This window comes from Piliocolobus tephrosceles, chromosome 7 (assembly GCF_002776525.5).
Source record: "Piliocolobus tephrosceles isolate RC106 chromosome 7, ASM277652v3, whole genome shotgun sequence".
In the NCBI taxonomy this organism is placed as follows: domain Eukaryota; kingdom Metazoa; phylum Chordata; class Mammalia; order Primates; family Cercopithecidae; genus Piliocolobus; species Piliocolobus tephrosceles.
This window is the reverse complement of record NC_045440.1, coordinates 71,206,194-71,233,321: the sequence shown is the minus strand read 5'-3', so window position 1 is coordinate 71,233,321 and position 27,128 is coordinate 71,206,194. Positions and strand designations below refer to the sequence as shown.

Sequence of the window (27,128 nt, the reverse complement as noted above, 5' to 3'; positions counted from 1 at the left end):
AATATCCATAAAATTTGCCATTGTAGCTATTTTAAGTACACATTTCAGGAATGTTAAATACATGAGCAGTGTTGTGCAACCATCACCATTATTCATTTCTAGAACTTTTTCATCATCCCAAATAGAAACCCATTAATAATTCCATTCCCTGTCACTCCCCAGCCCCTGATAATCTATATTCCTCTTTCTCTCTCATAAATTTGACCCGTCTAAGTACCTCATATTAGTGGAATCATTTTTTCATTTAGGATATTCTCAAGGTTCATCCATGTTTTAACATGTATCAGTACCATCTTCCTCTTTAAGGCTGAATAATATTCTATTATATGTGTGCACATTTTATTTATTCATTTGTTGATGGACATTTGGGTTGTTTTCACCTTTAGCAAAACCTATTCACCTATTACGCTGCTTTGAGCATGGATGTATATATGTCTGAGTCCCACATAAAGTTCACATCTTTTGGATGTATACTTAGAGGTAGAATTGATGGATCATATGGCAATGGAAAATGAAAATCAGGTGGTTTTTATATCTGCAGCCATGGTTGAGAACCTATGGTATAGAACAAGGGTTCTTAATCTGGAGGATCCATAAATGGTCTTAATGAGTTAGTGACATTTTGGAAAAATTGTATGTCATATTCTGTATGTGTGTGCTTTTACTTTTTGACCTTGATTAGATACTCAGAGAGGTTCATAACCCCAAAAGCTATTAAGAATCAATTACTAGAGAACCTAATTTTAGGAACAGGCAAAGGATTTGAGTAGACACCTCTCCAAAGAAGATATGCAAATAGCCAAATAAACACAAGTAAAGATGCTCAATATTGTTAGTTATTAGGGAAAGGCAAATCAAACCCACAATGAGATATACTATTTAATATACTGCGGGATGGCTATAACTTAAAAAGGAAAACAAAAATAACAAGGTTTGGAGAAGATTTGAAAAAAAAAAAAAAGAATCCTCATTTATTACTGGTAGGAATGTAAAATGGTGTAGAACTTTGGGAAGTAGTTTGGCAGTTCTTCAAAAAGGTAAACATAGAGTTACCATATGACTCAACAATTCCATTCCTAGCTGTATATCCAAGAGAATGGAAAGCATATATCTGTGTAAAAACTTGCACACAAATGTCCATGATAGTATTCTTCATAATAGCCAAAAAGTAGAAACAACCGAAATGTCCATTCACTGAGTAATGGGTAAACAAAATTTGGTATAGCTATACAATAGAATATTTGGCCTTAAAAAGAAATGAAGTACTGATACGTGCAGCAGTATTGCTGAACCTTGAAAACATTATGCTAAATGAAACAAGCGAGACATGGAAGGCCATATTTGATTCTGTTTATATGAAATGTTCATATTAGGTAAATCCATAGAGATAGAGAGTAGATTAGTGGCTGCGAGGGGCTAGTAGAGGAGAGAATGGGGATTAATTGTATGAGTTTGGGGTTTCCTCTTGGGGTGACGACAATGGTTTGGAATTACATATGGTGATGGTGAATACACTAAAACTGCTTTTTAATGTATACATTAAATTGCTGCATTTTATGACATGTGACCTCAGTAAAGCTGTTAAAAATAATTTTTTAAATAGAGATGAATGAGGAGAGAATTGGACAGATGGAAACCCGGATAACTTCAAAGAGGAAGAAGATCCCATGAAAGAGATTGAAAAAGAATCATTATGTAAGAGGAGCACCTATAGATTGTTATGTCATGAAAGCCACAAAATGGAGAGGTTAAAGGAGGAACCACAAAAGGGGTGTGATTTTTAAGTGTGGTAAACACAGCAGAAAGTTTGATAACAACATATAGTATGCCCAAATTGCTGTAGGTTGACATTTGAATATCATGGAAGACTAGGGAGGGCAGATTTAGTGGGGTAATAGGGAATACAATATCTTTGGGTCATACAGTGAGTAGAAGGGAATAGGAGAATAATCTACATGCCTGTATTCCCTTATTTGAATCTCAAAATTCAGCACACTAAAATGGAAAGACTTTTTGTAATTCATTTGGTGGTAAAACCTGACCTGAATGGATGTGAGATGATTTATAATCATCATTTGTTTCATTTGGTGTGAATATTCATACATTTCACTGCAGAAATAATACTGAATTTGATTATAGAATGCTTCTGTAGATCCCTCTGGGGTTATAATGAAATATGATATATGACATGCATTATCTATTTTTTTTTTTTTTTGAAACGGAGTCTCACTCTGTCACCCAGGCTGGAGTGTAGTGGTGCGATCTCAGCTCACTGCAATCTCTGCCTCCCAAGTTCAAGCGATTCTCCTGCCTCAGCCTCCCAAGTAACTGGCAGTACAGGCGTGCACCACCTTGCCCAGCTAATTTTTGTATTTTTAGTAGAGACAGGATTTCACCATGTTGGCCAGAATGGTCTTGATCTCTTGACCTTGTGATCTGCCTGCCTTGGCCTCCCAAAGTGCTGGAATTACAGGCATGAGCCACCGCACCTGGCTGACATGTATTACCTTTCTAGAATGAAAAAAAAAATATATATATATATATATATATATGCACGCATATGTGTATGTATGTGTGTATATATGTGTATATATATGTATATGTGTGTGTAAATTCTAAATCATATGATCATATGGTCCCCAGTGTTTGGAGATAAAGGAATCCCAGACCTTTGTATTCTTTAGACAGGTCTGATGTGAAGGAAGATGTGAGATTGTGTGGTAGCTGGAGAGGAATTTAAGCTCATCCTTTAAACATTTTTATTGTAAAGGATGGAAATGACCTGAGTGTGCTTTCAGTAGAGAGGAAGAGGTTGAAATGAGAAGCTGTGACTATTGCAGCAGGGTCTCACAAGGTGAGGAGGGGAATAGAAATGGGGTTGGAGTAGTTAGTATTTACAGACAGAAGGATCACACATTCTCTGAGACACCAGTGATGTTGAAGATGGAGGTGGCTGTCTTTCTAAGCAGGAAGAAGGGAAGTTGAGGAAAATCAAATTGAACGGGTGTTTGCTGAAGTGGCAAAAGCTGGAAATAATTGTTGAGGTCAGTAGAACAAGCTGAGAACAAAGTCAAGGATCGACAGGCAGGACTAAGGGCCTGGGCAGTTTTAGAAACCCTGAAATCTGTGGGGCCACTCTGCCCTTAGCTGCTTGATATTCTCCATCAGTGCTCAGCTTCCCCTTATGGTAGAAAGACTTGGAAATGAAGTTTTGCTGAAAGAGTTCTGTGAGAGGAGGGTGTGAAAGGGAACGGAGGTGGCTGCGGGTGGGCAGGTGGCTCTAGCCGAGAATGACGGAAAGGGGCAGGGGACTGGAGTACACTGAAGACTGTTTGTTGTGGAGGAAGACAGTATGAAAGCTAGTGTGCTTAGGAGTTTGTGGACAAAAAAATGGTGTTCAAATGGGAACAGTTCTGCGTGGTAACGAGGTTCACAGCATGATTGTAGAAGGCAGCGGCTGAAGTAGAGGGGAGGTGAAGTTTGTTGGAGTTGACAGACAAGGACCTGGGGGATACTCATTATTTCATCCACACAGTCTTTGAAATTACTCAGAATGATGACCAAATTTGAGCTATAGAGGAAGCGCTAGTCTGATGGCAGAATTCTTCAGTAACTGTGGGGGATTAAGCTGCATGTTGGTAAACTTAGGAGATAGATAGAGGTGTTCTATGGTACTGATAGAGAGAGGATCTTTTCAGAGGGGGAAAGATTTTATATAAGGGCATCTTTGTAATAGAGTGAGGAGAGGGTGACCCCACGTACTATCCCTACTACCTGTGTAATGAGAGGACAGCAGCTTCCACTGGAGTGGACTGCAGGGGAGTGGTGGCCTCTCAGGAGAACCAGACAGGATTAATATTCTATTAACACCCAGCATGTTATTCCACCAGCCTTGACTCAGTTCTCCATTGTCATCCAGCCCAGTAGGTTTCAACTGATCCCCTAGGGTCTTTCCTCAAGGGATTTTGCTTTAGTTGGTCTGGGGCGGAGCCAGGAAAACTGTGGTTTCAAAAGCTCCTTGGGTGATTGATTAGCGGCCAAAGTTGAAGACCACCAGTGGAACCCACGTTTTGCTTTCATCTGCACAACAGCATTACATCACATGCCTAGCCGACCTCAACATATGGCATACCTGACTCAGCATTCTTTCATCAGAGGAGAAATGAAGTGCTAAAACAATTCAAAGATACTCAATTACTAGGAATCAGTTTAAATTGTAAAACAGTGTCACACCATAATCTTTAAATTAGCAAAGCATTTTAAAAAAATCTTAATACTCATGAATTGTGAGAAGGGAACTCGCATACTCTGCTGAGGGGGTTGTAAATTAATAGTCTTCTTGGAAAGCAGTTTGACAGTACATAAATAGGATTAAATATGATCAGACCCTTTGATCTAGTAATTACATTTCTAAGACTATTGTAGGTATATAATCAGAAATGTGGATCAAGACATATTTAAGATATTAATCAGAGTTATTTATAGTTGCAAAAATGGAAACAAATGGTTAAATATGGTATATTCATATGATGGGATATCATAGCGCCATTAAAAATTATAAAGACATTTAATGACATGGAAAAATTTTAGTGGATAACATTAAGAAAACAAAGACCCAGGTATAAAATTATATATACAGTTTGTGCTTGATTGTATACACACATACACTTTAAAATACTGAGCAGGAAATTTTTTAAGTCATTGGTTGTTCTCTGGGTGGTAGGAATATGTGCTATTCTATTTTGTGTTTTTGTGTTTTCTAAATTGTATACTAGGAGCATGTTTATTAAGCAAAAAGTAAGCTTTAAAAAATTAAAATTCTTACTCTGATCTCTTTAGCAAAAAGAATAAGGAAAACTCATTTGGAATGAATGTTGCTGGAGAAGTCCTTGCTCATATCCCCAGTGTGTTTTCTAAATACTTTTAAACTATCCATTTATCTGTTGCACAGTGTTGCCAGGTTAAGTTTGTTGGTTTTGTTCTTTTTGTTTTGTTTTGTTTTAAATAATAGCTTTCTTGAGATATAATTCACATTAAATTCAGCCTTTTTGAAGTGTACAATTCAGGAGTATTCAGTTTATTTGCAAGTTGTGCAGCCATCACCATGATCTAATTTCAGAACAGTTTTATCAACCCCAAAAGAAACCCTATACTCAACAGTCACTCCCCATTTCCCCTTCCCTCCAGCCCTTGGCAGCCACCAATCTACTTTCTGTTTTTACGGGTCTGCTTATTCTGGACATTTCATATAAATGCAGCCATACAATATGTGGCCTTTTGCAGTATCCTATTAATGGTTTTCCAGTCTCTCCTCCCTGCACTGCCAGAAACATCATTTAGACTGCTACCATGCTAATCTTCCTAGCGTAACTGTGACTTTACCATCTTCAGCTCAAAAGTTTTCATTGTACTCACAGTTTATTAAATTGACAAGAGCTACTCCTTATTCTGGGAGTTAAGGTTTTCAGACTCTACAAAGTAAGTGCCTAACTAAATACCTGGTAAATAAATGAACTAAATGAATTAAATATACTCTACGTTATCTCTTCTTTTCCTTCTCCCTCAAAGAGGAAGAAAATCACTATGTGTTAGTCAGATTTCAGGTCACCCATAGAGCAAGACAATTTCTTTCTAAAGTTTAGGGCAGGGGTTCCAACTTACATCTCAGCAAGCATCAGAATCATGGGAAGGGCTTGGCAAGCCGATGCTGTGTTTCACCTCCAAAGTCTCCTTTCAGAAGGTCTGGTCAGAGCCAGAGAGTACATTTCTGACAGTTCCCAGGTGACTCTTTGATAAGCACGGGTCGTGCTGGCTCAGGTAGGATGCCGTTGGCACTCAGTCCAGGGCCTGGCAGAAAGAGGAAAGCGAGGAGGGGAAGGATCCATACTCCCAAATCCCCAGGTCCCATGGTCATCTCAGCATGCAGGCTCCCCACAACAACTCTAGCATTGCCTCACTCTTTAGTAACTGTACCACTTTGGTGCCCTGAAGTTCTCTTATACATGCTCACCCATCTCCGCTTCACTTTGGAAGATTATACCCATTCTTCAAAACCTAGCTCAGGCATTCATAAAACCTTTGTCTACTCTTCCTAATGAAGGAAGTAATTTTTCCTTCGTTAGCACTTTGTACTTTTTATGTATACTGTCTTCTATGTTAATTAATTCCATACTTGTATCTTCTTCCTAAATCTTGCATTTCATGAGATCAAATTCTGTTATTTACTCAGTGACTGTATTGCAGTGTCCATAGAGCAAAGTAATTTGCCCTTAGCAGCTACTCAATAATTATCAGTACAGTTGAATTCAATATCAGAAGAAAATAAATGCAAATAGATTTTTAAGTTAAAAGCCTGTAATTTAGGCTTTATTTTAAACCAAAAGAGACCTATATTAGTTAGAAACTTAACCATATGTAACATTAGATTGTTCAAATATATTTTTGCTGTAAGTAGAATAGTCACTGCTGTTGGTTCAGAAACATTGACTTGAAAGAAAATACCAACTAAAGAAATCGTATGTTCATGCTATGAACACGTATATACTGTGTCGTGGTGTCTCTGAGAGCTAGCTTAGTTTTCTCCACATCATTCTATCCCAGCTAGAACCAGGGCTTAAATTTCAGCTTGATGGATTATCATCCATTTTATTTTAGTATCAGGCGGAAGGAATATAATATAGCTAGCTGTCTATGAGGTGTCAAGCAATTATCTCAATTTCTTTTAAGTTTCTTTCCATGCTTTATTACTTGCTAGTTATAGCTAAATAGAGTGCAGCAGTCTTAGAGATCTTTATCCATAGGTGTAGCTTTTATAAACAGTTGTTCTTTATTCTCTCAGTGGAAAAACGTCTTCGGACTATTTGTAAGAAAGAGCAACATACAAAATAGAAGGAATTTTCTTTAATCTTTTTAATGCCTATTGTAGACCACTCTTATTAACTACTCAAGGGGTAACTAGAAGCTACCATTCTTGAATCTAATTACATATTTAGTTCCACAAAGCATAATAATTCTCCATCTGGGGCTATAAAGGGGAGAAAACCCTCCACTGGCAGTTTGCCAAGGCTATTCTATGTTCTTCACAAAGTTTGTCTGCCAAAACTAGAGGGTCCCCCAGCCTCTGACACTGAGGTCAGAGAATTAGATTCCACTGTACAATCCCAGTGATAGCAATATGATTATGCTTTTGCTGACAGCTACTTGCCTGTGTCTCAAGTTTGAAACTTAAAAGAGCTAAAATATAAATCATGATCTTACAGAATGGCTGGTTTTGATGATTACCAAAATCCGTCATTTGAGGGAGAAAAAATGGTTAAGGGTTTTGACTGACATTTTTAGGTGCCAACGTAATTTTCAAATTCCATTTATATAATGAATTTTTGTTAAATAAAAACTTTCTAAGTTCTAGTAATTCTCAGTAAACATTCTGTAGGTATGTGTTATTTGCAAATAAAAATGCTTAATTTGGCTTTTTTTTTTGAGATGGAGTCTCACTCTGTCGCCCAGGCTGGAGTGCAGTGGCTCACTGCGACCTCCACCTCCTGGATTCAAGTGATTCTCCTGCCTTAGCCTCCCAAGTAGCTGGGATTACAAGTGCGTGCAGTCATGCCCAGCTAATTTTTTTGTGTTTTTGTAGAGATGGAGTTTCACAATGTTGGCCAGCCTGGTCTCAAACTCCTGACCTCAGGTGATCCGCCCCCCTTGGCCTCCCATAGTGCTGGGATTGCAGGCATGAGCCACCGCACCTGGCCTAATTTGGTTTATTTTTATGAGACAAAATTGGTATCTTTTTGGGGCAGGGGAGCTTCTGTTAATCTAGAGCTGCGATTTTCGTTATTAATGTCAACCATTGCCTCATAACAAATAGTGTTAAGAATTATTGTAATGATCTGACCAAGAGTAAGTTTGTAGGAATTCGTATGGTAAGAAAATGATTCAGAGGTCCTCCCAAACTAGATTTTTCCTTCTTTATTTTCTATCCCTGTAGAAAATAGAGAGAAGAGCATAAAAAAGTATTTCATAAGAATACTTCTTACACCGTCACCCTAGAAAGGAAATATTATTTACGCTGCCAAAAAAGCCTATAACTATGTCCCTTATTTCTTCTCAAACCACAAGCCTTTATTAAATTTGGGTCCTGTACTTTTTTCATGCCACATGCTTGAAAGTTTTGCCTCCACTTTGCTTTTCTGTTTGATCGAGGTAAAGAACCCACAGGAAAGTTTGGAGTTAAATGAGTGATAGTGGACAAAAGGGAAGGAGTGAGTTTCTTAAGGCCCATCCCTGACACAGAGAAACTGGAGTGGGAGGCAGCAGCATGAACCTGCCTGGGGCCCACAAATGGCTGCCTCATGGGGACTGTGGGTGCCAACAAACACCCTGGACCCTCTCCTGGGAAAGAGGCAGCTGATCAGGAGGCGTTAAAAAAAGTGTTACTTTCACTTTAATGTACCATGGGCTTTGAACAAGTAAAAGGGAACCTTTAATTCTTCCTGGTGGACTCAATGAAGCCTGCGTAAAGGGAGTATGCTCTGAGCTGCTTTGGAAGGATAGACCAGATTTTTCTGAGGAAGAAGGGCAATTTTAGTAACCTTTACTGGAAAGCTCTTGTGATTTAGATATATTTCTTGCTCTGAAAGAGTCGGTAGAAGAAAAAAACATGAGCGGTCCATATAGTTAAAGAACGTCGGATATGCTAGTGACTCTAAAATACCTAAATATCTGTCTATGTTATACAGAAGAACTTGGGGTAAATTTAAGTTTACCCTAAGTTTTAAGTATAGTTATAATACAGATTTAGTAGTTTGGAAATTGTTATAGAAATATCCTTTGGTTTACCAAAGAAAATAATTTTTACTTGAAATTTTATTGCTAACACCAGTAAAATGAGATTTGATTTCTCATTTCATTCATTGTAGGCAGTCTTTATGCCACTTAGTACTGTATAGGTTTACCTCATTTTTTGCAATATTTTTCTGTAAATATGCATGTAAACAATTCATACACTTACAGTTTATATTCCAAAGAGCAGGTTACTTTAAAAATTCCGTTTGTTTTGCCTAGGTTTTAGTTTGTTTTTCCCAGCAGCACAGTCAGCTTTCTTTCGTTCCTTTTCTTCTTTCTTTCGTTTCTTTTCTTCTTTCTTTCCTCTGTCCCTCCTGTTCTTTCCTCTTTCTTTCTTTCTTTGTTCTTAGTATAAACTCACAAAAGTCTGATGTGTTAATGAAAGGGAATTTGGAAAATACAAAAATTAAATTACACCCATAGTACCTATTGAAATACTTTAATTGCTAATATTTTGATAACTTTTCTGTTTTAATTTTTAGTTCTTTAATTTTCTGTTTAATTTTTCTTTCCAAATTCACCATCAGTTTAGATTATTTTGTTAACATTTATAGTCTATTAAATTCAAATAACAGTTTATGTTTATTAAATAAGCCCTTACTATATGCCAGCTGCTCTTCTGTGCCCTTTACATTTCATGCTCTCAGCAAGCCTATAAAGGTATGTATTATTGCTCCAGTTTTACAAATGAAGAAACAGAGCTCCAAAGAGGTTAATTAAATAACTTGCCCCAGGTCAAATAACTAATATATGTGGTGTTCTAGGGATTTCCAGCCAGAGTCGACACCAGAGAATGTGATCTAAGCTACAACGTTGTACAGCTTTTCATATGATTAATGGTTGCATATTAAAGAAATTATATTATGAATCTTAGAGATCTGTTAGAAAGCTCTCAGATAACACCCATCTGAGAAGACTTTGCTGGCTACCTATGTAAAATAGTGTCCCTCACCCCATCTACATTATGCTCTATCCTAATCTTCCTGCCTTGTTTTTCTTTTTTTCCTTTTTTTTTTTTTTGAGATGGAGTCTTGCTCTGTCGCCCAGGCTGGAGTACAATGACACGATCCCGGCTCACTGTAACCTCTGCCTTGTGGGTTCAAGTGATTCTCCTGCCTCAGCCTCCTGAGTAGCTGGGATTACAGGCACGCGCCAACACGCCTGGCTAATTTTTGTATTTTTTAGTAGAGGCAGGTTTCACCATGTTGGTCATGTTGGTCTCGAACTCCTGACTTCATGGTCCTCCTGCTGCGTCCTCCCAAAATGCTGGGATTGCAGGCGTAAGCCACTGCGCCCGGCCCTACCTTGTTTTTCTTTATATCTCTAATCACTATCTGATGTGGTAAATATTTTTGTTTTACTATTCCGCACTGTCTCCCTACTTTCCTATTAGAATATAAGAGTCACTGACTTGGTCTGTTTTGTTTATTGCTATATTCTCCAATAACTAGAACTTTGCTTGGCGCATAATAGGTATTCACTAATATTTGTTGAATGATTGAATGACCTCTACCCTCAGTTTGGGTTTGTGTAAATTCTGATTTAAAAAAAAAAAAAACCTCCTTTGGACTGATAGACTAGAATACCCCCAAGATCTGCATTCCCCCTTAATAAATCGTGGCCTGATGCTGCCACTGTCTGAGAGTCTCAGGATGATGGGCAACTTCAGTACGTCCCACTCTGGACAGGAGAGGATAGGGGTAGGGAAACAGAGGAGCGGGAGGACAGGGAGAAGCGGGGCGGGGGTGGGATACTCTGCACCTAGCCATGATATTGTGTGCCTACCGAGAGCCAGATTCTTGTTTCCAGACAGTTTTTGCCAGTTGTACTTGTTATTATAATGACATAATTTAATTAAATATATGTAACGTATCGAGTGTGAGTTTGAAAAGATACATTTGTTTCTGTGAAAACTGAGACTCAAAGTGAAATGAACAAACATTGCTGCCAAATGGGTGTATAGGACACATAACACATGTCTAATACACTGGGAAAAAATCATACAAATCTGTACCTTATAAGCACTTTAAAGAAATCTAAGTGTCTATAAGTTCTAGGTCTGTTTTAAATAAACAAATTGGAGAGTAGAGACTGGTTTTATTGTCCACTATTTATATGATAAATTATAGGTATGATTTTTGCAAGAAAAGCACTGTGAAACACCAATGGAGACTGAGAGTCAAAGTTACATTTGTGTTTAAAGTTAAAAGGAAATTATTAAAGTGGTATGTATCATTTTTACAATTACCCTTCATAACTGACTTTTTAAATTAACCAGTTACCATTTCTGAAACAGAAGAAAGGTTTTTACTGTTTTGAGTGAAACTGAGCATTCTTGGTATGCCAGATAAAATTTCTAGTTGTTGTCTTACCAACTTCATAATAAATTCAATAATAACAAAAATATTTGCTTATCTTCGGGGAATAATTGTGCATGAGCTGAGCGTGATATCTTTTCTGCGCTGGAATGTGAGCTGCAGGAGGACAGGGATCGGTAGCTGTTTTGTCATGACTTTCTCTCCAGTGTCTGCAGCAGTGCCTGGAGCATTAGTTATTTATTGAATAAAGGGATACATGATTCTAACATACACACTGTTTAACAGAAAGAAGTGTTTTACATTTCACAGTGATACTGTTTTTAAGAAAAAGAAAAGTGCTTTCAAATTACATAGTCACTGTTTACTAAGTTAAAATATACTGCTTCCTATAGTATACACTAGTTTATAAATTTCTCTCTTCAGTGAAAGTATCAAAGTATAGGAACCTTTAATGCCCACATTACAGTGGTTAAGAATTGAGGAACTGTTTGGATTCATGAACTCCAAGATTTCCTGTGTGGCCTTTTTCAAGTTACTGTATTTCTCTTGTACCTCAATTTCCCCATCTATACAATGGTGATAATTAGGCTGTTACAGGAACTGAAGGAGTGCATACAGGTAAAGTACGTAGAAAATGCCAACCAATGTAGAAACACTCCATAGATGATGGTTATTATCATTACACCCATGATCTGTGTGACTTAGGCAAATTACTGGAAACAGGTCAGAGAGGTTATATAATCTATAAGATGTATATATACATATCAAATTGTGGTTTTTAAGCAAGGAAATATGTGCAAAGTAACATAACTCATAATAAGTCTTCGATAAATGTTAGCAAAAAACCTAAACAACGTATTATGCTATGAGAGAGAAGTCTCATTTATTTAAGAACTGTTGACAACTCAAATGATTAAAAAAACACTATTTGTATAGGTACAGACTGCCTTGCCCTTGCCAGTTAACTTTCTCATGAATTGGAAAGTCATTTTTTAAATCTCATAACAAAATTTAAAATGGGTTTCAGAATAAAGAAAGATAATTGAATTTTAGTCTGGACAAGTTATGAAACTCAAGCACAAGTACTACATTGTAGTCCTTGGTTTGATGACTTCTTTCCAGAATGCTAAGCCTTTGGTGAAAACTGGTTTTCAGAATAATAAAAAGACACTGAGTACACTCTTTTTGAAGGGGAGAGAAAATGCTTACATTATGCAAGAAATGCAGCTTCTTCCCGCGATGTTTTCTTATCTGAGGACTTATTAAAACCTAGTCTTGCTATTCCTGGCCATATCGCACCAGCTGATGTCGATATATAAGCAGTCCAGTGACAGGCTATGTTAAGGAACTTGGCCTATGAGAATTCAGAAAGTAGAAACCATCATATGCCACTGATGTCAGACTAGACATTTTCCCCCATGTTGGTAATGATAGTTTAGAACAGCTCCCTGCTACTTATGTATTCTGCCCTGAATTTTGCTAAGATAAGACTTTTAAGGAGGTTTTCCCCTTCTTTAGGAGAGAGGCAGATGATGGATATGTTACAGCAAAATATTTGTGTAACCAGTGAACATGAATGTAGCCATTTATTTGATTATTGCAGCATGTGTTAAAGAGCTGCTGCTGCCCGTTTGCAGCCTAATGTGTTTATTACAGTCTTCCCAATGGCATCTTGAAGTGTCTTTCAGCTAAAAAATTCATGAGTATTATTGGCTTTCAGTCAGAAAATGGAATATGTCTTCTAGTTACTATCTAATATACCACTTTAAGGCCATTATACAAAAGTAATCTAAGAGCAGACGATACTGAGAGGAAGAAATTTTTAGCTTAAACATTTGTTTATACACTGTTATTACTGTTCCTGGACTAAGACACAGCATAAGAGAAGGTAGGTGCTAAAACCATTTTACCTAGAGACTAGTTGTAGTTGTAGGATATGTCACTCTCTTTAATCCTCTACCTAACGATAAATGGCTAGTGTTTTAGTATTGAAAAATCATATCCTAATAATAGTGGTTTGTGTCTATCTTACTGTTATTTTAAAAAGGCAAATGTACAGTAAACTGATCTAAACTAGTAAAGCTGAACTTATTTGAAAACAAATTTTAGATTTTTCTGGATTTATTTTAAATAAGTCCTCTAAATCTTGGTAACTTAACTGTTGTTACTATATGAATTAATGTAAAGTTTTATGAGTCTGCACATTAATCTATAGATACAGATTATAGTATGTGAGGCAGATTAAAATTTTACTGTATGAAAACCAGGAAGCACTACAGTGTTATGTAAAGATGAAATTAAAAGAGACCTTATGATCTAGTAAAAAAGAGTAATGACACTTGGGTGGAAATAATACATAATTTTACTAAGTAAAAATTTTAAAAATACTGTCCTCTATCACTGTTAAATGCATTACTAGTTTGCCAATGGGGAGCAAAGTTTGATTTTCTATGTGCTGTCATCCTAGCATTTAGTAAATCCACATAGTTCTACTTCTATTTTATTTGTCTGTGTGATGATTCTTTGTATGAATCAACAGTATATCCCTGAGTAGTCTGTATATTTCCTGCATAGAATATTTATTCAACTGTTGCCAGAAGTTGGGATCTTGCCAAAATAATGTCTGCTTTGGGTAATTTCGACCAATTAACCCTATTTGAAAAGAGATCTTTCCCCTCCTCTAGCAATTGGATGTCTTCTGTATCATCTTACTGACTTCCCAAGTTTGGCTTACTTTCTGTTCTACCTTTCTCAGGCATCTACAGCCAAAGAGCACATTTTGTTTATTGAAGCATTAGATACTATGTTTTTTAGACTTATCAGAGCCTGGCCCAGAAATCTTGCTTTTATGCTTTTATGCTTATAAGGGGATCGCTCTTGGAACACAGTATACTTTGAAGAAAAAACTGTTGCCAGTTTAGAATGAGCAAATGTTTTCATTTGTGGGAAAGCAATAGTGGATACAGCTTTAGCTATTGAGGTGGAATTCTGAGAAACAGTGGGCTCTAAAAGATTGTCCTTTTGTTTAGTTTAATAGAAATGGAAGGGTATTTAAGTGAGGTTTTATATATACTTTTAATATTGGTTGAGCATTTCTTGGTTTTAAAAGTTTGTAAAGGATTAGATTACATGTTACACAATTTCATATGTCTATTGTAAAGAGAGTTCAGAAGGAACCTCGGAAGTCTCTGAGTCTTTCTGTTCTCATAACAAGAGCTAGATGATTTATCAGGCAGGTCTTCTTCAGGTAGACATTCATAAGAGAAGTTTTCCGGTAGCTCTTTCTATGTCGTTTCTAACTTGGGGAATTTCAGAGAGGGCCTAACTTTAAGAACAGTTATTGGAGCTAGCAATTGGGATAGATGTTCGATCACTTTATTATGTTTGGTGTTCAGCAGCAGTAGTATTCTTATTCTTTAACTGAATTTGTTCTGTATATAATGCATCTGGCAGTTTTACAAGCCTTGTTTGGAAGATAGCCTGTCCTGATAAAAGATAAATGCATATTATCGTTTACATAAATTATGGATGATTAACAAGCTTTAATGGTATGAGATTGTGTTGAGAGCAAAGCTTTGTTAACTTGTAAGTTATATTGGTGAATCCCATGAAAGAGTACATTTTTGAGTTGTGTTGAGGTTTAACATTTTATTTTGCTTTCTGTCATTATGCTAAGGATTCAACTGGTTTTGTTCACCCCTCCCAGAATATTGTTACTTTTTAGAGATAAAACTTACTAATCATAAGGCTGTAACTCTTCCCTCCTGTCTAGCTCATCCAAGTTGATACCAAGGGATGTAAGGGAGGATGTATGGTCACTGTGAAAGCAGGGCTATTGTGTTGTTACAGATAACAAGAATGGATGATTTGAAACTTTTTTTTCAGCCTTGTCCTTTCACAACCCCCAACATCTGTTAGAAACTGGTTTGCTCTCAATGACTGTAATTACCGTCAAATACAGCCTGAGAGTTTACTTGTGTCATTTTCAGTTTTTGTGATTTACGTTAAACAGTTTCAGCATTGAGAGTGAGATGCTTAAGAATTTTAATTTCATGTGAGTGTGCAGCAATTATAAGAAACTATTAATTTAGGGCTGGTTACCAAATGAAATTTTAGAACCTTCAATGCTACCTTTTAGTATTTTCCATCTCCTGCCTTTACTCTGGAAATGAATTTTTTAACTTCAGTCTACAAAAGTGCATCAAAATTCCTCTGTCCATATCGTTTATTTTAGATATTTCTCTATGAGTGAATATACACTAGAATGTACATTTATATAGAAAAAGTAATTTATATAACCTAGAAGAAAGTCATTTTTATAACTTATGTATCTCTCTCTGGTTTTTATTTGCGTCACTTCTGCGTTGCCCAGTATTTTGAGTGGCGGAGAAATGAACTCACCTGGCCCCACCTCTTGTTCCAGTGTGAAATACTGACACTTGCTGCCAGCCCAGCCTCCTCACACAGGGCATCAGAAATATCAGACAGTCCTCTAGGTTAGAGCACCTCATTCATGAGGTTTTCTGTTATTTATTTGACTCTCCCACTAAAACGCAGGGCATAAATTTATGTGTCTGCTCTAGGACTGCAGCTGCCTGTCACCCCCCGTCCTCCTCCTCCCTTTCCTGTGTCAGTGTTACATTCTCTCCCCCATTTTGGTCTCAGGTCTGTCTCCTTTTTGTTTTTATGGGTGATTTGCAATGATTTAGACAGGGCACCCCTGCGTGTTGGCACTTCCTGGAGGTTACCAGGAGGCAGCCATCCTTCCTTGGCTTGGCGAGGCATTCCCGACTCCACCTCACTTTTCCCTTGGTGGTGGAAAGGTGGGTAGGAGGTGCGTACTGGGGCACATAGCCCAGGAATATTGCTCTGAGAAGAGGACATGTGCATTAGACACAAAAATATAAGGAAGCAATTATGTTCATCAAGCCGAAAGTTGCAGATTTTGAGGAAATGTGTTTAAGATACCACTACATAATAAAAGGGAAAACTTGGCATTTAAATAACTTACTTCAAGAGTAAATTATATTTTCAATCTACAAATAGCGTGGTTTTTAAGCCAACCTTGAGTAGGTACAAGCAAATTATAAACAGTCTGCTCAAATGATTTTACTATACTTAGACTAGAAAATGGCTCCTTATCTCCCTCCCTCTGGTCCCTATGTCCCAGTGCTGTCCCTCATGTGTTGCAGTTGTTCGCGTATGTATTTCGGAATATTCACAGGTAAATGATGCAAATAATGTTAAATCATCCTCAAACTGGGTGTATATGACTTTAGGTAAAACAGTCATTTCCTTTAATTGTCTTTTGAAAGCTTTCTAATCTTTCTGATAATACTATACTTTTTAGCAATACTTTTGGTGGGGGGGGGGGAGAATAGCCATTTTAACAGCAAAACTTACCACCTATACCTACTGTATAGGGTATTTTGCTATACTGTATATTGAAGGCTATATTTTAATGATAGAAACTTTCTTAAGTTTGTATGACTTCTAGAAAGCTGCTTTCAGAGTGAAAATCTCCTAGGTCATTTGTTGAAAGCTTAGACTGGATGTGTAATGTTTTTTCTTACATCTCATGATTGAAACCATGAGAATTGTGGTTCAGAGAGAAGTACTGAAAGTGAATGTCTATAAGGTATCATTTGAGAAGGATTCTGGAATTTAGGGTTTTGTTGTTGTTATAGAGATGGGATCTTGCTGTGTTGCTCAGGCTGGTCTCCAACTCCTGGTCTCAAGTGAGCCTCACATAGCTAAAAGTGGTAAAGCTTGGACATGAATACTGGCCCTTAACTTCTCTGCTATCCTGCCTCTCATAGTCTGCCTCTTTCATAGTAAATAAATACAGATTATACTTATTATCAGGCCAAAATTGTGACTACGGTGTGGGACATAGGGACTTGGTTGCATTGCTCCAACCAGCAAGAAGCCTGGGTGTCAGCTTTGAGAATTATTCTCTTCTGTGTTACCTCTTAAATCAAATGTGTACCATTGGTGCAGCCTCCCTAAACGGATACAATATTTCTTCATTCTGCTTACGTATGACTCTTTAAAAAAAAAAAAACTAACTCCACTGCGCTATTGTATCAGAAGTGGCCAGAAGAAATTAGCGTAGTACAGCTGAGACTGGGCACCCCAGATTACAGGGAAGAAGCGGCCTAGCAGTTTGACTGGTATGCATTATGTTCCTTAGCCCTCCTTGCTCTTTGTCCTTACTCTTGATTGTCCTCTGTCATCTTCCTTAAGTTCTCTGTCTTCTAGTGCACTTGGCCTTCCCTTTGATTTTTTTTTTTTTTTTTTTCTCTCCAGAAAAGAAAAGAAGCCACTACAAAAAGTAAAGGAGGGCAAAGGCGATTTAGAAGTCTGGGAGCCAGAAGGAAGGGGAAGTAGCATAGAATAGGAGCTCTAGGAAAGACTTTAAATGCAGATTTCAACTTGTCCTGCTGCATTTTATTTTCTTTTGGTAAGCAGTTATTGAACACCTTGAGTAGCAGTCTTTTATGGTTTCCTCACAGTCTTTGTAAGTCTCTTTGTTCAGCTCTTTTAGTACTTAAACCTCTGTCACTGGCTTGTTCTTGCTTACCTAAATAGTATTTTGATTGTGTTAGTGATGACGAGCACACTGATTTTCTTATATGTTTTTTAATTTTCTTACCAAGAGGAATTCAGCAAGCAGGAGCTGATCATGGCCCTTCCCACTTGGGGTCAGTAAAGTTCACCTGACTTTCGGGGCATATCTTAAGATCTTTGGCGATACCAGCCAGAACCAACTGAGGGAAGGAAAGTTTGGAGGCGGCAGGATGTGAGAGAGAAGCAACCATGCTGTGTGCAGGGAGGCGAGCTGCCACGGAGAGAGGGCACCGAGGGAGGAGCAACCAGGCAGCTACTGCAGGAGAGCCGGGCACAGGAGCTTCTCGAGGGGCCAGGAAGATCCCCCACTAGGGGGCATTGATTAAGAGGCCTTGTGCAGGAACTCGGGGCTACAGGGGTGTCAGATCTACCTAGTTAAATTTGAAAACCTTCGTGTCCTGGCATTGGCTCTTCCCTGGGCTGTCTGTCATGGGTGAGCTATTGCAGCACAGACTTCACATTGGCTAATCCAAAACAGAGACTGGGAGGAGCCCCTTACAACACCTGTAGTTTCCACATGGTGCAAGATCACTCTTGAAACTGGAGGCTGGCAGCCCAAACCCAGAGCTGGTAGATTGTAGTTCATAGTGCTGTTGAAATACAACTCCTGTTTAAAGAGTTTGGGCCCAATGAGGTAGGCTTGTTTGTTTCTTAAATGTTAACCTTTACATTTGCTTAATCTTAAAAGATTTTTTAAAAGAGACAGCTTGTATATTAGAAATTATACATGCACATAAAACAATGTGTTAATTACTGGTGTCAAATTTCCGATTGGAGTTGAAGTTCTTTTATTGTTGGTAAAATAATCAGACACTTCATCATCAGCTCTCTTCATTTTTCTCTTCCTCTTCTCTGTTTTCTGTTTTAGTTGCTGATATGTGTTCAAGATGAGTGGGATGGGAGAAAATACCTCTGACCCCTCCAGGGCAGAGACAAGAAAGCGCAAGGAATGTCCTGACCAACTTGGACCCAGGTTAGATTCTTGCTGAGAAAAGGAATCATCAGTATTGTCTATTAAAGCCACAGGAGTGCTTCTTTGTTATTTTAGCATTTATTTTACTCCTGATTCAAATATTGTGTTGGTTTTTCTCTTTAACAGTTAAATCTTTGAATATATGCTTACTTACATTTTGAATATGCAAATCAGTTACAGATTGTATTCTTTACAAAAAGAGGAAAGCTGTAAACTTCTGATATCTTTTGACTCTTAGAGTCAATTTATTTAATAATTCTGAATTTTTCACACCTTTTCTGTTAGATTACACAGCATTTTAACAAGAAGATCCTATAGTAAAAAGATGTGCTGTTAATTTTATAATGGGTTTTATTTTTTGTTGTTTTATTTTTAATGACATAAAATGTTAAACTCATGTACTTTTGAGTTGAGAACAAAGAATGTGACTCTTTAGTGAATAAAACAAACGATTTTAAAGCAGATTTCATCTCATGTATTATGGGTGGAAGTGTGAATTGCTATAACGCCCATGTAGGGTAGTTTGGCAGTATCAAAATTATAAATGCATATCCTGTTTGAACTAGCCATTCCACTTTTAGGAACTTTCCTATTACATACTTTCATACATACAAAATGATGTGTATATGAGGTTACTCAAATTGCAAAAGATTCAGAAAAACCTAAATGTCTGTTAAACAGTGTGGTACATCTAGAACCTGGAAGACAATGCTGCTGGGATAAAGATGAGGACGCTCTTTATGGGTTAATATGAAAAAAAAATCTCTTAAGAATATTGTTACAGATGAAAAGCAAGGTTTAGAAAATGTTTATGGAATACTACCATTAGTATAAACAAGGAAGAAAAAAAGAATCTATTGTTTTAGGATAATCAAGAAACAGTAATTGTTGCTACCTGTTTCAGTGGATGAGAACTAGGCAAATAATTCTCATCAAAAGTAGAAGAGAGACTTTTCACTTTTTCGATGTTTTAAATCATGTAAATAATTTTAAGAATTAAATAAAAACAACACCTACCTAATGGACAATAAAAACATCAGACATGAAATAGTAGGGAAGAGGGCTAGGAAAAGTCATCAAGAGAGGCAGAGCAGGAGAAAGGGCAAACCACCAATATTTTATATTCCCTTTTCCCCTTCTAGTTGCCAAGCAAAACATCAAGCCCATTAAATCTCCACTCTCCACATCCCAGCCCCCAGCTCCTCTAGGTTCCCTAGTACTTCCTGGTAAACCACAAACTTCTGTCTGTCAGATTGCCTTTAATAGTCAGGACCCTACCTGGGGAGGCAGTGGGAGAAAATGGGAACTGTTCCAGCTGTGGGCTGTAGTGGCGGGTCTCTGAGCCCTCCCTCTGGGGCGCTGAGGGGTCTTTTGAACACAACTCCCCTTTCTCACCTATTTGTCATTTATTTCTTACCTTGTGTGAGGGCGGGAGGGCATGAGTGGAGGGGGCCAGAATGGGAACTGGGCTATTCTAAGCATTCCAGCCACTCTTTCCCTTGTGCTGTAAGAACGGAAGCTACGGGTAAAAATGAGACTTAGTAAAAAACACAAATTCTGAATTACTCTGCCAGTAATTTGTGGGGTGATCTTGAACAAATTGTGTAAACACTATAAAATAGAGACATTGTATTATATTATGTATTACTTCATGAAAATCAAACATATTTAGAGACGAATATATGAAAGTCTGTTGTGAATCCAGAAATTTTTAAATTAATATTATATACAAATAATTATATATAAAAATACAGAAAGCTGCTACATTAAGCAACCTGCTTTTCTTCCTTATTGTACTGTTTGAATGTCATTTAATGGGCCCCCCTTTGCGCTTGAGAAAATAATTGTATGCTGTTATTTTGAAAAGGAACTTTTGAGTTTACTATTTTGTCACATTCTAATGAGAAGATTTTACCTCTTTCGATATTTTTCCATTCCATTAACTTTTTAAACTTTAGTTGAAATTGGACTGTTTGTTTATATTTTGCATGTCATTCAGCTTGGACAGTTAACATATTTCCTGGGTCAGTTTCGCTTTTGTTTCTAGCTGTGTTGTGACTTTTTGCATTACCTAAAAAGGCTGTTTGGGTTGCTTACTAACATTCTGAAGAAGTCTATAAAATTATAAATATCTGGTTTTATTTTTTATGTTTTACCAAAAATTATTGAAATTTATTCCTATTATAACTGGATTAACTTCGCTCCTTTTACTAATCTTAAATAAAATTTAAAATATAACCTCCTTTACCTTTTTTTATTTGTCAATTAATTTGATGCCCACTTGTTTCAAGTACTGCACTAAGCACAGTGGTGAGCACAGTCCTGGTCACTGTGAAGCGGACAGTCCAGTGGGAGATGCCAAACACATTGAACAGATAGTTTCATTACAAACTGGGCTTAGGTTGATTTTTTTTTTTTTTAAACATGAAAAACACTTTTGGAAAATTGTGTTTTCCCCCCCAAGGTATTTCTGTGTTGATATAGGTAACTTTTGTTTGCTATCTGTGTATTAAACTTGTTTAACACATTCATTTTTTTCACAATAGCTCTTTTTCAAATATATCATAAAAAATGTGTTTCTTCTTTTAAGCCCCAAAAGGAACACTGAAAAACGTAATCGTGAACAGGAAAATAAATATATAGAAGAACTTGCAGAGCTGATTTTTGCAAATTTTAATGATATAGACAACTTTAACTTCAAACCTGACAAATGTGCAATCTTAAAAGAAACTGTGAAGCAAATTCGTCAGATCAAAGAACAAGGTAAGAGGACTGAATTAGTATTTTGAAGAGTTGAATTGGTTTCTGTTTTTCCCTGTGTGAGAAGTCCCTTCAGAGTCCCTTTAATCCATTTCTTATGCTTAAATTATTGATGAGGAAATGATGTCACAGTGTAAGATGAATGCAAGTATCACTTGCAGTGGTTTATAAATAGGCTTTGTATAAAATTCAGCCATTCCCTAAAGACAGAGGAGACTGAGGTGAGTCAGGGTGATGGAACTTTTCATCTAGTAAACTCAATTAGGTGCCCACAATTCTTCACCCCACACCGTGGCATTTTCAAGGCATACACAGCAAGTGACCGTCAAAAGTTGCAAGTAGGAGCCAGTTTGAGATGTAAACCAGAAGTAAGGAAGTCAAGCACCTCCTGTTTCAGCTAGTCAGCATATTTGATTAGTCTGAGCCTCAACTGGCCACACCACTAGATTAGAATTTCATATCCTGAATGACAAGAGATTTGAAAGGCTCTAACCTCCAGTAAGAAATCCATCTGTGAATTCGAAACACAGAACGTGACAGTTCTCTTCCTATGGTTTTCTTTTTTTCTGAGATCATTTTATGATTCTTTTCTTTGATATTTTTGCCTACAGAAAAATATTAAGAAAATAATGTTTTTAAGAACACATTTGACTTTGTGTTACCAAAAATAAATCTTTATTCGGCATGTATGAACAATATCTTGGTGCCCAGGGCCAATATATGCTCTTCAAGTATCTGCATACTGCTTTCCTTCAGGCCTGGGGAGATTATTATCTTTTGTAATCTGGTGTTTTTTTGTTTTTTTGAGATAGAGTCTCACTCTGTCGCCCAGGCTAGAGTGCAGTGGTGTGATCCTCAACTCACTGCAACCTCTGCTTCCTGGGTTCAAGCGATTCTCCTGCCTCAGCCTCCCGAGTAGCTGGGATTACAGGTGCCTGCCACCATGCCCTGCTAATTTTTTAGTATTTTTAGTAAAAACAGGGTTTCACCATGTTTACCAGGCTGGCCTCGAACTCCTGACCTCAAGCAACCCTCCTGCCTTGGCCTCCCAAAGGGCTGGGATTACAGGCGTGAGCCACTGCGCCTGACCTGTAATCTGTTTTTGAGTGCATCCTCTTAGAGTTCAAATTTTTTAAATCTGCCTTTTATATAATATTCAAAAAAGACATATTTTGTTAAAATAATATGTCTTTGTCTTTATAATACATGAGTCTGAAACTAACTGCTCTTACCTGTCACAAAATGCTAGCTACCTATTAGCATATTATCTTAGCGTTTTCCATTTTCATACATATATTGTTGAGCTAAATTCTGTATAAAACAGTTTTAAAAGTATAGTTCTGTCTTCTAAAAACATAAAAATATACATATAGCATCCACAACAGTTTCTAACACCAGCCCTCTCTGCAAATCAGTCTTTATTTCCTGATTTCTCCATGACATTTAACATCCAGTAGACCAGTGCCCATTTCAGTCCCCTTCATCACTCATCTTTCTTTTCCCTTTGGGGTTCACTAGCTATCAAAAACTCAGTTTAAACCTCAATTTTGTATCTTCATATTTTGGTTTCTGCAAAGGGATAAAATAATATTCCTAGAACTCTTAGGAGAAATAATTGGTTAAAGTTATTAACCAGTGCCTTGAAGTTGCTGTGTTTCTAGTTGCTGGTATCATTATAGTAAAGAAATCATTAAGCTTTTTGTTTTAGGTTTCTAAGGATTATGAATGATTCAGTTTTGAGAACACTGCATGTTTAGGTAGTACTTCCACATTTCAAAACAATTATATATATAAACCACAATGAAGGTCTTGCACAAGTTTTTAAAGTTTGCAAAACCTTGGTAATTCCCCCTTCAAACCATAAAACACGTTCAGAGGTGTCACGCTGGGACTGCGCCATACCTTAACCGTAGTTTTAATCATAAGGCTGCATACCACAACCACCCAAGAAGCAGCAATAAACACCCTGTCACGTCTTATTCTTCTAAGAATGTTCCTGCTAATTTGAAAAGCAGCGTGTTCTGTAAAGGGAAGCAAAACTTAAATACCGAATGAAAAAATGAAAAGCATAAATGTACTTTTAAGTTCTCAACTACTCTGATATTTTCCAAATAGTCTTTGTCTAATAATTTGTTTTTTAAAAAGAGCAGAATTGAATCAGACAGGAGCTAGGTATGAATCCTGGTCCATTTAGGAGCTTTTTGAACCTGGGCAAATTATCTTATCTCTGAGACTCAGTTGCCTCATACAGAGTTTAGTGCTAACAACACCTAGGTCACATAGCTGTAGAAGATATTATGAGCCATGTAAATTCAGTAAACACCTGTCATAGTAAACATTCAGTAGTTAATTTTCATTCCTACTTAAGCAGAAAGGTGCCGTTTTTTCTTTTCTTTTCTTTTTTTTTGAGATGGAGTCTCACTCTGTTGCCCAGGCTGGAATGCAGTGGCACGATCTCAGCTTACTGCAACCTCCACCTCCTGGGTTCAAGCAATTCTCCTGCCTCAGCCTCCCGAGTAGGTGGGATTACAGGCATGTACCACCATGCCCGGCTAATTTTTGTATTTTTAGTAGAGATGGGGTTTCACCATGTTGGCCAGGCTGGTCTCGAACTCCTGACCTCATGATCCGCCTGCCTCGGCCTCCCAAAGTGCTGGGATTACAGGGGTGAGCCACTGTGCCCAGCCTATCTGTAGGAAGTAAAAAAATTTTTCTGGTGCCAGAAAATCTGTGCAGCCCGTGCGTACCACTCCATCAGCAGCTCTATTTGGACCAGTTTGAATTTTCTCAGCATCTGGCAGCCAGTAAGAATAACACGTAAGTCAGGCCAAAGCCTTTCTCTCTTAACTCTTGTGTCTTCCCCAACCCCAACTGATCCCCTGACCAGTCAGCATAAATAAAATCCAACTACCATCTTTACACCATTATCCAGACTTAATTTGTATTTCAGTCATAGTTGTCAGCATGAATAAAATGCATTTGGGAGCTCAGGAGAACGGGCCTGTAGACACATGCAATAAACCTGCGTATTTATCCCAGAGAAGTTAAACTGGGTTGCATGAGGGGCCGTACTAAAGAATACACACTGAGGAAAGCTGGGCTCATCTTTATGGAACCCTGCTCCAGTGTCAGAAGCTATGGCGTGTCTGTCAGCCAGGCATGGAGGGCTCTTTCCCTCAAGTCTGTGCTCTTGTCAGTTACTCCCAACTTTTATGTGCTTTATAAATAAAGGGAGAGAAGAAAAAGATTTTTAAATGGCCTAAAGGATGGAAATTTGGAGGGGAAATTACCAGCTAGTTAAATTAATAAGCATTCTGTTGTACGTGGCGCTTTATGAGACCCATGTTTCATAAATGCTAGCCCTCCAAGAGCATTAAGTGTGGAATGGACTTTGTAGAAACAGAGCAAGTACACACAAGAGTTTGATGCTAATAGTGTGACTGCCATCAAATAGAAAATTCCATACATGTTGGTGGGGTTTTTTTGGCCCACATTCATAATCCTTAGTTATTAGCTAAGTTAATTACTTAGTAATTAAGTTAGATCTTCTGTTGGCTAAATAATCTTGGAGAATTTTTAATACTAAGACTAAATAGTTCTTACTGTGTGTCAGGCAGTTTTTAAAGTGCTCAGATTTGATAACCTATTTAGTGCTCAAAACAAACCATGGAATAGGTGCATTGTTTTCCCCCTTGGCAGGAGTGGAACCTGAGACACAGTGGTTAAGTAGCCTGGCAAAGTCACACAGCCATTAAGCGAAGGAATAGGGCAGTCTGGGTCTGGAACCTGCACCGTCATTGCAGCTTTCTGATACTAAACTAGGATATTTCTTTATATTTGGTATGATGGTCATAAACGTTTAGAACTTCTGTCTTCTATAACTTAGAAACAGGAGTCATGGAAACAGATAGCAAATAACCATTTTTCCTAACTGGGAGGCTAATATTGCTTCTATTCCACAGAAAAATAGTAAGCACAGGCATACCTCAGAGATACCACCGGTTCAGTTCCAGACCCGCACCATAAAGCGAATATAAAATAAAGCAAGTTTTGAATTTTTTGGTTTCCCAGGGTGTATAAAGGTTATACTTCACTATACTGTAGTCTTTCAAGTGCACAACGCTATTACTTCTTTAAAAAAGTAATATATCTTAATTTAAAAATACCTTAATGCTGAAAAGTGCTAACAAGGCCGGGCGCGGTGGCTCAAGCCTGTAATCCCAGCACTTTGGGAGGCCGAGACGGGCAGATCACGAGGTCAGGAGATCGAGACCATCCTGGCTAACACGGTGAAACCCCGTCTCTACTAAAAACTACAAAAAACTAGCCGGGCGAGGTGGCAGGCGCCTGTAGTCCAGCTACCCAGGAAGCTGAGGCAGGAGAATGGCGTGAACCCGGGAGGCGGAACTTGCAGTGAGCTGAGATCCGGCCACAGCACTCCAGCCTGGGTGACAGAGCGAGACTCCGTCTCAAAAAAAAAAAAAAAAAAAAGTGCTAACAAGCATATGAGCCTCATCAACAAGTTCTAATCTCTTGCCAGTAGGAGGGTCTTGCCTCAATGTTGATGGCTGCTGACTGATCAGGGTGGGAGTTGCTAAAGGCTAGGGTGGCTATAACGATTTTTTAAAATAAGATAACAATGAAATTTGCCACACTGATGGACTCTTACTTTCATGAAAGATTTGTCTGTACCATGCAATGCTGTTTGATGGCATTATACCCTCAGTAGAACTTTCAGAATTGGAATCAGTCCTCTCAAACCCTGTTCCTGCCTTATCAACTAAGTTTATGGAATATTCTAAATCCTTTGTTGTCATTTCAACAGTGTTCACAGCATCTTTACCAGGAGTTGATTCCATCTCAAGAAACCATTTTCTTTGCTTATCCACAAAAAGCAACTCCTCGTTTGTTCAAGTTTCATCATGAGATTGCAGCAATTCAGTCACATCTCGGGCTTCACTTCTAATTCCAGTTCTCTTGTTATTTCCACTGCATCTAGAGTTACTTCCTCCACTGAAGTCAGGAATCCCTTCAAATCATCCATGAGGGTTGGAATCACCTTCTTCTAAATTCCTGTTCATGTTGATATTTTGACCTCCTCCCATGAATCGTGAATGTTCTTCATGGCATCTAGAATGGTGATTCCTTTCCAGAATGTTTTTCTTTGTACTTTGCCCAGATACATCAGAAGAACCACTGTCTGTGGCAGTACACCTTGAAACATGGCTACAGCATAGATACTGTGTTAGCAGGCATGAAAACAAACATTTTTGGCCTTGTACGTCCTCATCACAGCTCTTGGGCAACTGGGTCCATTGCCAGTGAGCAGTAGTATTTTGAAAGGAATCTTTTTCTGAGCAGTATGTCTCAACAATGGGCTTAAAGTAGTCAGTAAACCATACTATAAACAAATATGCTGACATTCAGGCTTTGTTATTTTAGAGCACAGGCAGAGTAGATTTAGCATCATTCTTACGAAGAACCCTAGGATTTTCAGAATGGGAAGTGAACATTTACTTCAATTTAAAGTCACCAGCTGCACCAGCCCCTTAACAGAAGAGTCAGTTTGTCCTTTCAAGCTTTGAAGTGAGGCATTGACTTCT

The 27,128-nt window shown here is 37.8% G+C and overlaps 1 protein-coding gene across 12 annotated transcripts in view; it reads left to right on the top strand.

The window, feature by feature from the left end:
- Positions 1 to 27,128, top strand: part of NCOA2 (nuclear receptor coactivator 2) — a 298,233-nt gene that overhangs the window by 173,772 nt on the left and 97,333 nt on the right. For 8 of the 12 annotated variants that reach the window (XM_023184078.3, XM_023184082.3, XM_023184079.3 and 5 more), the window contains 2 exons: positions 18,661 to 18,765; positions 21,356 to 21,528. In XM_023184078.3, coding sequence (XP_023039846.1) covers positions 18,680 to 18,765; positions 21,356 to 21,528 — 259 coding nt within the window. In that variant the 5' untranslated portion in view covers positions 18,661 to 18,679. Of the gene's footprint in view, positions 1 to 17,505; positions 17,626 to 18,660; positions 18,766 to 21,355; positions 21,529 to 27,128 lie in introns of those variants that run through there. The other 4 variants (XM_023184081.2, XM_023184071.2, XM_023184074.2 and 1 more) reach the window with 3 other exon arrangements.